Genomic DNA, 14,983 nt, shown 5'->3' on the forward strand with positions numbered 1-14,983 from the left:
ATCGAAGACGTGTCCTCTACGCTTTTATTTTCTTTGGTCGTAGAGTACCCGTACTATCAAGAGGGAATCCTCATTAGGAAGCTCTGGGGGAATCAGTTCACGTACACTTTTCTCACCCTCTCTTTGCCTTCCTCAGGTGTGTGTGGGAGAGAGAGTTTTCCTTGCCTCTTCCCCTCTTTTCTGCTCACTGTGTCTGCCCAGTGGTTGTACCGCTCTCTGGAGCGGTTGTACCGCTGGGTCTTGTCGCTCACCAGCTTTGCTCGAGCGGTTGTACCGCTGCCTCCGGGCGGTGGTACCGCCACCATGCTCTGCAACAGCTGGGGCGGTGGTTCCGTCCATGCACCGCTCAAGTACCGCTCTCGCTTCTGGTTTGATGCGGTTCCTGGGCGGTAGTGGCCCGGTTGGTCCGGTCGTTCCACGATGACCGGTACCACCGGTGGTCCGAGCGGTTCTTCCGCTTGGTTCTTTGCCGCCCAAGAGCTCAAGGCCATGCGGTTGTTCCGACAAGGCACCGCCCAAGTACCGGTCAAGCTCCTGTTTTGATGTGGTGGTTGTGCGGTAGCCAGGCGGTTAGTCCGGTTATTTTTCTTAGCCGGTACTACCGCCCGCCTGTCCGGTTGTACCGCTTGGTAGGGTTCTGCAGTTACACCATGAGTCCCGGTTGTACCGGGACAAGGACCGGTTGTACCGCTGCAGTGTAAAAAACGCAGTAACAGTTGGAAATGTGGGGTGACTATTTAAGGGGGCTTCTCCCACCTACCACTCCCACCTTTGACCTCTCTCATTCCACCAGTAATGCCCTTCAAGCTCTCTTGCCCGATCTCTCTCTCTAGCCACTCAAACTTGTTGATTTGCTAGGGATTGAAGGAGGAGACCTAGATCTACACTTCCACCAAAGGATATTTGCTTCCCCCATACTTTCTTGTGTGGATTTTGTTACTCTTGGGTGTTTGAGCACCCTAGACGGTTGAGGTCACCTCGGAGCCATATTCCATTGTGATGAAGCTTCATGGTTTTGTTGGGAGCCTCCAATTAAGTTGTGGAGAGAGCCCCAACCTTGTTTGTAAAGGTTCGGTCGCCGCCTTCAAGGGCACCAATAGTGGAATCACGGCATCTCACATTGTGTGAGGGCGTGAGGAGAATACGGTGGCCCTAGTGGCTTCTTGGGGAGCATTGTGCCTCCACACCGCTCCAACGGAGACGTACTTCCTCTCAAAGGGAAGGAACTTCGGCAACACATCCTCGTCTCCACCGTCTCCACTCTTGGTTATCTCGTGCCTTTATTTGAGCAAGCTTACTTGTTTCATATCTCTTGCTTGCTTGTGTACCTATCCTCGTTGCATCATATAGGTTGCTCACCTAGTTGCATATCTAGACAACCTACTTTGATGCAAAGTTTAATTTGTTAAAGAAAAGCTAAAAATTGTTAGTTGCCTATTCACCCCCCCCTCTAGTCAACCATATCGATCCTTTCAGTAGCATTTTGTGATTTTCATAGGAATTAATCCCTGCATCAAATTGATTTGGTCCAATGGAAACATTTGAGCTTTGACAAGTGTACTACCTAGAAATATTATTCTTGCTCCTGTTAACAGTGTTTAGCCGCAGTTTAGGGGCTGTCCAGATGGCTAATCAATGTAGAATTAGAAAAGCTAGCAATAGCTATAGTAACTAAATGTTACCTGTAACAAAGCGGCAGCAGAGTGCAACGGCGCGGTGCAGGCGCTAGGCAGCGGCGGCGAGGCCACGCGCGGGAGGAGTAGCAGCGGGCAGAGGGAGTGGGCGGCGCGGCGCGGTGGCTAGCGCGCAGGCGCGGCGCGGCAGCAACAATAGCAGTGAGCAACGCGGCGGCGATCAGCGGCAGGAGGAGGCACTGCGTGCGGACGAGCAGCAGCAGGCCAGCGGGGGCAGCAACATAAGCGCGCATGGGGACGCGGGGAGGAGCTAGAGGCACGTGGGCGCGGCCATGGACGGCCAGAGCCAGGGCGTGCACGTTCTCGGGCGCAACGGCGCAACTCCAGGCAGGGGAGGCGGGATGCGACCTACGGCGACAAGGAAAAAGGGAAGCGGGGCGCGGGAGCTCACCGTGTGGGCGCACGGGGGCCCGGTGACGAATTTGTAGCAGCAGCGGCGCGACGTAGACGCGAGGGTGGCGGTGGCCGGAGTCGATGGCGACAGTGGCGACCCGAGGAAGACGACAAAGGGGATCCGGCGCTGTAGAGCTCCCCGGATCCAAATCGTCGGCGTGGAGGACGTAGAGGAGGATGACGACGCTCAGGGACTAGTCGGAGAGGCTCGGGGACGACGGTGACCGGGGTTAGCACGGCGGCGCGGCCATGGGCGCGCTCGGGCGCTGCCGATCTGGAGAGGGGAGAGAGCGAGTGGGAGAGCGAGGGGCAAGTGGGGAGGGGAGCCCAAGGGGGCGCGGCGTCGGCGTCCTTATCCACTCGCCGGCGCCGTCGAGCTGGTCCGGCGGGGCACCCCCTGTAGCGACCCCAGTCGGGGGAACAGGAGGTTGACCGAGGGAGGGGGTAGTGGGCCGGCTGTGTGGGAGTGGGCCAAGTCCCAGGGGAGCCAGTGGGTTTCCTTTTTTTGTAAGTTTTGTTTTTCCGTTTTATCCTTTTCCCTTTTCTTTATTTTATTTTTTATTTTCGCTAATTGTTTGGGCACCAAATGAGTTTGGTAAAACATGAGAGCTCGACCACAAATCACAGCACAATATATCCTACCATCAAAAACTAGTTTGGAGTAAATATCATTTCATATTTATTTTGTATTAATAAAAAGGTTAATAAATAATGTTTTCAGCCACTGTTTGAGGTTATTTATGTTACCTATCAAATTTCAATAATGTTGTTTACAACTTTATAATAGCCTCTGATTTATCTACTATTTAGTGAACATTTTAGTTTTAATATTTGAAAACTTTTATTGTTTGCTTAATTTTTTAATTTTGAATTTGAATCGGTTTCGAACTAACGCGAGATTAGCAACAATAACCAAGGTGATGTGACATCGTTAACGTGGGATTACTATAGCTTAATTATCCGGGCGTCACAGTAGTTCCCTTTTGTTTGCCATGTCAAAATCTGATAGCAAAGCATCACACATACTGGAAGGCATATGCATAGTGTTCAAAAAAAGGCATATGTATACGGCATGCACATGGTACGGGCTATACCATCTCTGACCGACAAACCAACCAGCGCACAAAAAAAAGACTGCACCGACAATGAATCTAGGTCGACCATCTGGATCTTGCATCGTATCGGCACCTACACAGATCTCATTTGAAAACGAGCATATCGTAACTTGGCAAAACACGTTTACCTGCTTTTGAGAATTTTGAAAAAACTTCATGAATTCCAAAAAAATGTTGTGGGATTTTAAATTTATTATGTATTAAAAAAAATACTTTCACCATAATTAAAAAAATCAAAATCTAAAATTTGATAAAATATTTACAGACTTTAATCAAGAAAATTAAGAAAAAAGAAAGGGAGAGAAAACCAACCTTTTTCATTTTTTTATCGGATGTCCCCGAAGGGACCAACCTTTTTCATTTTTAGGCGAGAGAGAAAAAAACCAACTTGGCTTAAAGGGAGTGCCGTTCTGACCGTGGGCTGGGCCTTGCTAGCGGGCCGGCGGGCCACATTCGCTCGTTGGATGACCAACCCCCATGACCTTACTTGTATCCCACAAACTGTGGTATTCGATTAATAAAGTTTGGTGATCCTAAAAAAAAGAAAGAGAAGAAACCAGAAGAAGAAATAAAGAAAGGCATTTTGGTTCCCCATCGGAGTTGGCGAGCGGCGGAGGAAACCCTAGCCTACATCAGAGAAGAAGAACAGGTGCGCGCCCCAAATTCCTCTCGCCGATCCCGCGATTCGGAAGCCAGGCGGGGGGAGGGTCGTGATTCGGCGATGGGCTGCCCCTGATACGTGCTAGTATTTCGCAGGCGACTACCGATGGCGGCGCTTCGAGTCGCGGCGAGGAGGCTCGTCGGCGGTGGCCAGACGCCGGTGGTGGCTGTGGACAAGGCGCAACGCCGGCTCTTCCCGAGGCTCTCCCAGGTCGACCGGGCTAGGTCCACCACATCCTCCGCTGCTGCGGCGGCCAAGGTACTTTACCCCCGTCGGCTCACCAATTTCATATCTTTTTTGTGCGATTGCTTCTGCAACCTGGACTAGCATATGCTGTGCTAATAGCTCGTTCGATAATCCAACTCCATGTTTCGCCAAACAGCAAGGGCATCTCAAAATTGAATCCAGATCTTGTGTTTCCTCAAGAAAAGGGAAAAAAATAACAATTATTTTCGACCTGGCAAGATGCATTATCAATCAGAGGACCGAATAGCAAAACCCCGTTTCTAAATTCTTTGATCCATGGACCAGCCAGTACTACTATTTTTCCATTGCATGATCATTTATGTAGGAACTCATCTTATGCTCTACTGCAGTCTGCAAAGCAGGGCTGTGAAGATCGGGAGAAACTCCTGAGAGAGATCCATAACATGAGAGAGGAGCTGTACGATAAGGTTTCGCACGCGGAAAGGACCTACGATATCCCTGGCAGGGCAGGCAAACATATCCGTCGGCTGCGCGAGGAGCTCGCCGTGCAAGTGGATCCTAGACCCGGGGACAACACATGGTATGTATAATCATCTTCTATTTACAAGATTTTTGTGGGGTTAACAAGTTATCTCATCTGAACCCAACCTGTAGGCGCAAGATGCGAGTGCTAAATCCACTTGATCGTTGCATGGAATATGCGACTTTGACCTTCAGCTTGTATGTGCTCATGGGCATGGCCGCTGGTAAGATCGTTGAATTGGATCCAGATGAAAAGCTGTGGATCCAGAAGAAAAGAGGGGAGGCGCGCAAGCAAAGTGAAACAAAATGAGTGAGAGCCATGTTTATGAATGGCACAGGTCCAACAAGTGGTTGTTAGTGTGTTCTTACATGGACGATCATCGATCGCTTTGTATGACCGATCTAGCTGGTTGGTACCAAGTTGTCTAGATGTTATGCTATATCTATTTTAGTGTCTCCCGTTTCTATGTTTGTTGAAGATATTGAAATAAGGAGTTCACAGCTCCTGCTGATGTTGCTGCTTAAAGGCTGACATGTAAAAAAAGTTAAGCTGTAGTAGAAGCATCTTCTGGGGACTAAGATATGTTGTGCTAATAGCTCGTTCGATAATCCAACTCCAATATTCGCCAAACAGCCAAGGCATCTCAAAATTGAATCCAGATCTTGTTTTTCCTCAAGAAAAAGGAAAAAAAAATAACAATTATTTTCGACCTGGCAAGATGCATTATCAATCAGAGGACCGAATAGCAAAACCCTGTTTCTAAATTCTTTGATCCATGGACCAGCCAGTACTACTATTTTTCCATTGCATGATCATTTATGTAGGAACTCATCTTATGCTCTACTGCAGTCTGCAAAGCAGGGCTGTGAAGATCGGGAGAAACTCCTGAGAGAGATCCATAACATGAGAGAGGAGCTGTACGATAAGGTTTCGCACGCGGAAAGGACCTACGATATCCCTGGCAGGGCAGGCAAACATATCAGTCAGCTGCGCGAGGAGCTCGCCGTGCAAGTGGATCCTAGACCCGAGGACAGCACATGGTATGTATAATCATCTTCTATTTACAAGATTTTTGTGGGGTTAACAAGTTATCTCATCTGAACCCAACCTGTAGGCGCATGATGCGAGTGCTAAATCCACTTGATCGTTGTATGGGATTTGTGACTTTGACCTTCAGCTTGTATGTGCTCATGGGCATGGCCGCTGGTAGGATCGTTGAATTGCATCCAGATGAAAAGCAATGGATCAAGAAGAAAAGAGGGGAGGCGCGCAAGCAAAGTGAAACAAAATGATTGAGGGCCATGGTTATGAACGGCACAGGTCCAATAAAGGTTGTTAGTGTGCGAAAAATGCTAGTAATGGAGGCCGCGCTACAGGCAGGCACACACATGCAAAGCACCTGGGCATCTTACACACATCTGACATGTACGCACAACATCGGTCGCTGTAGAACTCCTGATCCATGCGTGTGGAGACTTTACGTACCTGTGCATGCATGCTGTGGACGATTAATTGTTGGCCAGCGTCATTTCCCATGTTTCAGAAACATAAATGATGTTGCAAAATTCTAAGACTTGCGGTGTGTGGAACTATGGTTGGCTCTCGATGTGACGAATCATGAGGTGTAGATTGGCCGGATGATTCTAATCATTTCCCATAAGGGTGATATGAGCAGTGGCGTAGCCAACGGTAGGCCGGCCGGGCCATGGCACACCCAGAAGTTCTATACTTCCATAAACACCTAACTGGCCCATCATCTGATGTGAGCACACCCAGAAGTTCTGAGTAGAATTGTTTTTCCAAATGCTTGGTTAACGAATTTTTTTTCAAAAAATTGCGTAAAATGTTTTTTGTAATACATTTATTTATAATATTTGGAAGTATAAGTAAAAGTGCTTTTCTTTTGACATACTAACTTATGGGCTTTGCGGCCCATAAGGGTGATATGTGGCGTAGCCAACAGTAGGCCGGTCGGGCCATGGCACACCCAGAAGTTATATACTTCCATAAACACCTAACCGGCCCAGCATCTCACGTGAGCAGCCCAGAAACATCCAGCCGGCTCCGCATGGGAGGAGACCTGGACCAGGCCCGCAAAGGCTATATCTCGCTTATCGCGAGCCCGAAGTACGACTCGCCTGAAGCATCTAAAGTAATGGGCCGACCCATTAGCTTATACCGAAAACAAATAAAGTAGAGAAAAGGGTGGCGCATGGGAATCAAACCCAGGATCGTTCAGTTGCAGCGCATTGCCGCTAGCTACCGCGCCATCGTCCGGTTCGCGTTAAGGTAGTATGTCACGACCTAGTTGAAGAAGAGAGGGCCGGTCTTTCATTGTTTTTTATTGTTTTTATTGGTTTTTCTTCGTTTCTTTCTCGATTCTTACTATTTTTTCTTGGTTTTCTGTGTTTCTTTTTTGTTTTTCACAACCTTTTCTATTTATTTTGTTTTTATTCATTTTCTTTGGTTTTCTTTTTTTCTTTTGTCATTTTTCATTGGTTTTCTTTTATTTTGTCTTGAGTTTTCATTGTTTTTCTAAACACATTTTTGGTATATATCTAATGTATTCTTCTAATACACGTTTAATAATTTTCAAATACAAGATTAAAAAAATTATATACACATTCAACATTTTTTTAATGAATGATTAACATTTTTCAAATACCAGATTAACATTTTTTTGAATGCATGAGCAACTTTTTTTTTCTGTAAAAACGTTGTTTTTTAAAATTCTTGATTGAAAATTTTCAAATACAAGCTTAACATTTTTAATACATGGTCAATATTTTTTCTATACACACTTAACATTTTTTTCAAATGCTTGATTAACATTTTTCAAATACAGCTTTATAATTTTTTGAATACATGGTCAACAGTTTTTCTATACATGTTTAACATTTTTCAAATGCTTAATTGACATTTTCTGAAGATATGGTCAACATTTTCTGAGTAGAATATTTTTTTTCAAATGCTTGGATTGTCATTTTCTAAATACATTTTTTTCTGTATACATGTGAAACATTTCCTGTATATGCATTTAACATTTTTCAAATGCTTGGTTAACAAAATTTTTCCAAAAAAATTACATAAATGGTTTTTTTGTAATATATTTATTTATAATATTTGGAAGTATAAGTAAAAGTGTTTTTTTGTAAAAGGCATGTGCATAGTGTTCAAAACGGCATATGCATACGGCATGCAGATAATGCGGGCTCGCTCCGCGAGCCAAGGCCGCACCATCTCTGATCGACAAACAAGAAACCGCAACACGTCAAGGCTGCACCGATAATGAATCTAGATTCTAGATCGACCATTTGGATCCTGCATCATACCGATACCTACATAGATCTCATTTGAAAACTGGCATAGCATAACTTGGGAAAATATGTTTACCTGTTTTTGAGAAATTTGAAAAAGTTCATGAATTAAAAAATATCGTGGGATTTTTTATTTTAAAATACGTTCAAAATAATTTAAAAACATGGAATAAAAATTTCACGAATTGTATAAAATGTTTACAGACTTTAATCACGAAATTAAGAAAAAAAAGAAAAGGAGAGAAAACCCAACTTTTTTTTTGAGCGAAATCTATATCCTTTATTGAACGTTCAAAGACATGGAAATACAGATGATATCAGGCAAAGAAGAAAGCCACATGTGGCATCCGGGAGAGAGGGATGCAGCAGCCTTAACTAAGGCATGAGCCTCTCCATTATGAGTCCTACTCTTATGAATAAACTTAACATCACTAAAAGCCTTCCGCTGGTGCTTGATATCTTGTAGGATTGGATAGAATTTGCATGGGGAGTCATGAGCTATCCTTGTCACCACTTCAAGACAGTCTGAAGCCACACACACGGACTGCACGTGGAGGTCTGTGGCGAGGGCTAGTGCCTCGCTACATGCCTGCGCCTCAAGAGTTGCCGGGTCGAGAAGGCCTTCGAGAATGATAGCAGAAGCCCCTAGGTAGTTGCCATGCTTGTCTCGACAAACCACTGCTGAAGCACCTTTGTCCCCGATTTTAGAGAAGCCCCCGTCCGCATTTATCTTGGCTTCGTGAGCTTCCGGCGGTAGCCATGAAGGTTGTACGGGCTGCCTCGCTACTACCCGAGGGCTTACATGCAGGTCCTTTTTCCTTGCATGCAGGCCCCTGGACGCTGCAAGCAGGTCCCTGGTCCGAGCCCCCCTCTCTGGGATTTGCTCCAGCTCCGCCATAAACTTGTTTATGAAAACATGAGTGCTCAGGGGGCTCTGGAACTGGCCGTCATGGATAGCCCGGCGTCGCGCCCACCAGATCGCCCACATTGTGACCAGCACACGAGCGAGAGCCGCCGTTGGTAGGGTATCCACTGGCCAAAACATCCACAACTTTGCATCGTCCGTTCGGTTGGAGATGATGGTGTCAGTGATTTCTTCATCCTCAAGTGCCCAAACACAGCGCGCCATATGGCAGTCAAAGAGAGAATGGCGCCATGTATCGACGGCCGCATGACATAGCGAGCATTCAGCAGAGTCGACCATGCTCCGGTGCTTGCGAACGGCCCCTGTAGGTATAGAAGTTTTCGCTAGTCTCCAAGCAAAGACCCGCACCTTGGATGGGACCTGTACTCCCCATAGCTTTACCCATGAGCGACTGTCTGCTTTGCCATTAGAATGCCCATCATTATGCTCAAGCCAATCTGTACGCTGCTGTTTTGTCGAGGCAAGTAGCCTATAAGCTGAGCTTACTGTAAATATCCCCTTGCGATCGTAATGCCATGACCAAAATTCCTCTCGTATCCTGCTACTGAGAAGGATGTTGAGGATTGCCTCTATATCCATCGCGTACAAATGTTCCTGGAGTATAGTGCGATTCCATGTGAAGGTGATAGGATTTATTAGTTCTGAGACCAGTTGAGGTGGATCAACTGATTTTGGACATACCGGCCGCAGTTTGAAGTCACGGGGAATCCAGTTGTCGTGCCAAATGTTTGTACCTTCTCCCGATCCAATGCGCTTCACAAGGCCCAGCTTTAGTGCATCCCGCCCTTCAACTATGGACCGCCAGACTTGTGATGGTTTTTTACCAACTTCTGCCTCAAGTATCGATGAAGCCGGATAGTAAACTGCCTTTAGTATTCGAGCACTGAGGGAATCAGGCTGAGTCAGGAGTCGCCAGGCTTGGCGGGCTAGTAGCGCCAAGTTGAAAAGCTCGATATCTCGAAACCCCATGCCTCCCATGCACTTCAGTTGTGACATAACTTCCCATGAAACCCAGGCAGTCTTTCTTTCCCCTTTCTTCGATCCCCACCAGAACTTCCTCAACAGGCTATTGATATGCTGGCATAGGCCCCGCAGTAGTTTGAAACAAGACATAGAATATGTAGGGATAGCCTGGGCAACTGATTTAATTAGCACTTTCTTTCCACCCGCGGATAAAGATTTCTCCATCCATCCTTGCACATGCTTCCATATTCGGTCCTTTAGGTATCTGAAAGACCCTTCCTTGGCTCGCCCCACATCCGCTGGAAGGCCAAGATACCTATCCGAGAGCTGCTCGTTTTGGACTTCTAAGATCTGTTTGATATCATTTTTCAGAGCATCCGAACAGCCCTTGCTAAAAAATATTGATGACTTCTCTTTATTAACGCGCTGACCCGAAGCATCACAGTAGAGGTGCAGCAAAGAATCCACCCGCGACGCCATCTCAGGCGTGGCATTAAAAAATAAGAGACTGTCATCGGCAAAAAGCAAATGGTTTACCTCGGGTGCTTCCTCTGTCACCTTAATACCCCGTACACGCTCATTCGGATCATCCGATTTCAACAAACAGGAGAGACCCTCGGCTGCCAGCAAGAAAAGGTATGGAGATATAGGGTCACCTTGACGAAGACCGCGTGATGGGTTGAACTCTTCTTGCTTTTCACCATTGAAAACGACCGAGAAGGAGACTGAAGTAACACATCTCATGACAATCTCAGTGAAGCGTAGACTAATGCCCATTTTTAGCATCACCCGTTCAAGATAATTCCACTCAATTCTATCATATGCTTTCATCATATCAAGCTTCAAAGCACAGAATCTATTACCTTTTAGCTTCCTTGTCTTCATATAGTGGAGACATTCATAAGCAGAGATGAAGTTATCCGTGATAAGCCATCCTGGTACGAATGATGACTGTTCCTCAGAGATGATATCGGGGAGAATTAGCTTGAGACGATTAGCCAGATCCTTAGATGCAATCTTGTAGATCACATTGCAGAGACTGATCGGTCGAAACTGTCCTAGATTTTTTGGACTTGCGATCTTGGGAATTAAAACAATGAACGTTTTGTTTATCTCCTCCGGGGAATCCTCTCCCTTGAGAACACGAAGCACCATATCGGTTACCTCATCACCACACAACTCCCAATGCCTCTGAAAAAAGTGTGCAGGAAAGCCGTCGGGACATGGGGCCTTCGTAGGAAACATTTGGAACAGTGTTGCTTTCACTTCAGAGTTAGTATATTGAGCATTGAGCATATTGTTCATGGCCGCGTCCACCCTGGGTGGTATATGAGACAAAACCTCCTCGATCCCAACTGTGTTTTTAGAAGCATAGAGGTTACCGTAGAAGCTAGTGGCCATACTCGCCATCTCCTGTTCGTCCGTGCAGACCGTACCATCTGTACGATGTAGTTCTGTGATGCGGTTTTTTGCTCTCGTTGCACTGGCTTTCCTGTGGAAAAATTGTGTGTTGCTATCACCCTCCGCAAGCCACTGTATGTGCGCCCGCTGTCGCCACATGATCTCTTCCCGCAAGCACAACTCTGCCATTCTGGCTTCCACGCGCTCCTCTTCCGGTGACGGACCCACACGGTCTGGCAGAGCTCGTAGCTCTGCAAGCTGCAGGCATAGCGACCGCAGCTCAGACCTGACCGCCCCAAACGTAGATCGCCCCCACTTTTGGTCCCGACAACAGAGGCGAGTTTCCCAAAGAGCTCCCCAACAGTCTATGCTTTGCCGGACGAATTCCAAGCTTCCGCAACCACATGAACCAATCTTGGATCGCGTTCCCACATGCACTCATACCGGAACCGCTTCTGCTTTGCTCGGATACTCGTAGCAACAAGCTCGGTTTCCAGCAGAATGGGACAATGATCAGACTTCACGGCAGTTAAATGCTCAACTGTGGCAAAGGGAAAAAGAGTAAACCAGTCAGCCGAGCCCAAAGCTCTATCCAACCTGACTCTGCAAAAGTGCCCTCCTGCCACTTTCTTCTCCCAGGTCCAATCCAGACCGCGGTAGCCCAGGTCCGCAAGTCCACAAACATCAACTGCCTCCCTAAACGCTTCAATTTGTGCACTGTCTCGCTCGTTTGGCCCAAATTGTTCCTCGGGCCTTAAAATCTCGTTAAAGTCACCAATGCACATCCATGGAAGAGTGCTCTCCCCCCTCAGCCTTTTCATCGTGTTCCACGTTTTGTACCGGAGGGATCTCGTAGCTTCCCCGTAAAAACACGAGAGGCGCCACTGCTCCTTCCCTGTTTCAAGCACCCAAGCATCCACATGATACTCCGAAAAGTTTTTATTTCAACGTCAACCGAATTTTTCCAAAAGATACAAATGCCACCACTCCGACCACTACTACCAACACCAAAACTGAAATCAAAACCTAAAGAAGAACAAAGACCCTCCACACGACTTTTCTGCAACTGAGTTTCAACTAAGCAAAGGATAGTAGGCGAAGTAAGCTCCACGAGGTTGCGGAGTTCTCGAACTGTCGCGGGATCGCCTATCCCACGGCAGTTCCAACTTAGTATTTTCATTGGGCCTGGCGGTGCTCCCCGGAGGAGCCCGCCAATGATGCCATCTTCTCTGTACCTTGCTTCGTCGGTGACCCCGCCTTCTTTGCTTTCTTGGCATCCCTCGGAGACACATATGCCGGGGGTGGCGGCGGGACTGCCATTGCAGCCGGATCAACAGTGACGACTGCTTTGTTCCTCTCCAACCCGTCAGCAGTAGCCGAGCTGACTGTCAAGGCTAGGTTCAAGTTTCTGCGTGCTGTTGGGGCATCGTGCATCTTCTCCCTTGCATCCCCAGCCTTTAGAGGGCTGGTGACCTCCTCCTCATCCGCTGCATTGTCAAACCCCGCTTCTTGAGATGAACGCTTTCGCGGTGGCGAGCGCTGACGAGGGGCTTGGGTGCCCCGGCCAGACCGGCCTCTTCCTCTTTCTCCTGAACGGCCTCCTCGATTAGCCCAGCCGCCTTGCTGCTCTGGGATAGTTTCCCTCCTTTGTGCCAGCATCCAACTCCCCCATTGCTTATGTTTCTCCTCCCAAACGCCATCGCCGCACTCCTCATGGTTATGGCCCATGAGTCCACAGACCTTGCAGAAATAGGGGATCTTCTCGTATTTGACCAGAAGGCGCAATCTGCCCTCTCCCGCGACATTCAGAGGTGTGACCCGTGTTAAAGGTTTGTTGACAAGAACCTTCGCCCGAACCCTAATGTAGTCGCCCTCATAGAACAGCCGAGGTGCTAGCTGGATCTCTTTCACCCGTCCGATTCGTCGGGCTAGTTGGTCAACTACCTCCGCTTTGCGGTATAGCTCGGGTATATTGTGAATCTGAGCCCACACATACAATCCATCGAAATCAACATATGTAGGTTCCTTCTTGCCATCATAGTCCTCAATCAGCATCCCCATCCCCCTGAAGAGCCATGGACCACTGTGCACCACCTTCTTCCAATCACCAAGGCAGAACATCTGGAAGATAAACAGGTTTTCACCCGCCTCCCTGTACTTGGGGACATGTGCTAGCGACCAGATTGATTTCATGCACTCAAACATCAACGACGAACTGAAAGTGCGGGTCGTATTCACCTTTGCGATCGCCAGCCACCTAGCATCCGCTTCATACTTCTTTACCTCTTCCTCCCCTATGATCACATCATCAATCTCGTCATCTTGGAGATCCAGGTGCTCCAGCATCTCTTCAAGGTTCTTCCCAGACCAACCCGCAGACGACGACTCTGCTCGGTCCGCCATTTAGGGTTTCCCCGTCAGCGGTACTTTGCTCCACAGAACCGATCCGACTCCCTCCCCTGTCACCCCGATAAGTGATCTTGCAGGGGGGCAGACAGCGGTCGACTCACCGGTGAGATCTCTCGACGGCGATGGGATCGCCGCCAGAGCCGAAAACCCTAAACGTGAGGGTAGAAGTCTCCTAGAGAAAACCCAACTTGGCTTAAGGGGAGTGGCGTTCTGCCTGTGGGCTGGGCCTTGCTAGCAGGGTGGCGGGCCACGTTCGTTCGTTGGATGGCGATGGATAAAAGAAGGCCAGAGAAGAAACCAGAAGAAGAAAGAACGGACGACATTTTGGCTCCCCATCGGACGGATCGGAGTTGGCGAGCGACGGAGGAACCCTAACCTATATCAGAGAAGAAGAACAGCTGCGCGCCCCAAATTCCGTGCTACTTTCGCAGGCGACTACCGATGGCGGCGCTTCGAGTCGCGGCGAGGAGGCTCGTCGGCGGTGGCCAGACGCCGGTGGTGGCTGTGGACAAGGCGCAACGCCGGCTCTTCCCGAGGCTCTCCCAGGTCGACCGGGCTAGGTCCACCACATCCTCCGCTGCTGCGGCGGCCAAGGTACTTTACCCCCGTCGGCTCACCAATTTCATATCTTTTTTGTGCGATTGCTTCTGCAACCTGGACTAGCATATGCTGTGCTAATAGCTCGTTCGATAATCCAACTCCATGTTTCGCCAAACAGCAAGGGCATCTCAAAATTGAATCCAGATCTTGTGTTTCCTCAAGAAAAGGGAAAAAAATAACAATTATTTTCGACCTGGCAAGATGCATTATCAATCAGAGGACCGAATAGCAAAACCCCGTTTCTAAATTCTTTGATCCATGGACCAGCCAGTACTACTATTTTTCCATTGCATGATCATTTATGTAGGAACTCATCTTATGCTCTACTGCAGTCTGCAAAGCAGGGCTGTGAAGATCGGGAGAAACTCCTGAGAGAGATCCATAACATGAGAGAGGAGTTGTACGATAAGGTTTCGCACGCGGAAAGGACCTACGATATCCCTGGCAGGGCAGGCAAACATATCCGTCGGCTGCGCGAGGAGCTCGCCGTGCAAGTGGATCCTAGACCCGGGGACAGCACATGGTATGTATAATCATCTTCTATTTACAAGATTTTTGTGGGGTTAACAAGTTATCTCATCTGAACCCAACCTGTAGGCGCAAGATGCGAGTGCTAAATCCACTTGATCGTTGCATGGAATATGCGACTTTGACCTTCAGCTTGTATGTGCTCATGGGCATGGCCGCTGGTAAGATCGTTGAATTGGATCCAGATGAAAAGCTGTGGATCCAGAAGAAAAGAGGGGAGGCGCGCAAGCAAAGTGAAACAAAATGA

The 14,983-nt window shown here is 47.9% G+C and overlaps 2 protein-coding genes across 2 annotated transcripts; both read left to right on the forward strand.

The window, feature by feature from the left end:
• The first annotated feature begins 3,795 nt into the window (after window positions 1-3,795).
• Window positions 3,796-4,902, forward strand: LOC125533172 (uncharacterized). The gene is made up of 4 exons (XM_048696922.2): window positions 3,796-3,851; window positions 3,959-4,121; window positions 4,460-4,650; window positions 4,725-4,902. Exons 2-4 carry the CDS (start codon window positions 3,969-3,971, stop codon window positions 4,900-4,902), a joined length of 522 nt encoding a protein of 173 aa, XP_048552879.2. The 5' UTR covers window positions 3,796-3,851; window positions 3,959-3,968.
• Window positions 4,903-14,042: 9,140 nt separating this feature from the next.
• On the forward strand, window positions 14,043-14,983 carry LOC147992894 (uncharacterized). The gene is made up of 3 exons (XM_087541766.1): window positions 14,043-14,202; window positions 14,541-14,731; window positions 14,806-14,983. Exons 1-3 carry the CDS (start codon window positions 14,050-14,052, stop codon window positions 14,981-14,983), a joined length of 522 nt encoding a protein of 173 aa, XP_087397892.1. The 5' UTR covers window positions 14,043-14,049.

Source organism: Triticum urartu, chromosome 1A (genome assembly GCF_056163025.1).
Source record: "Triticum urartu cultivar PI428250 chromosome 1A, HENAU_Tu73, whole genome shotgun sequence".
NCBI lineage: Eukaryota > Viridiplantae > Streptophyta > Magnoliopsida > Poales > Poaceae > Triticum > Triticum urartu.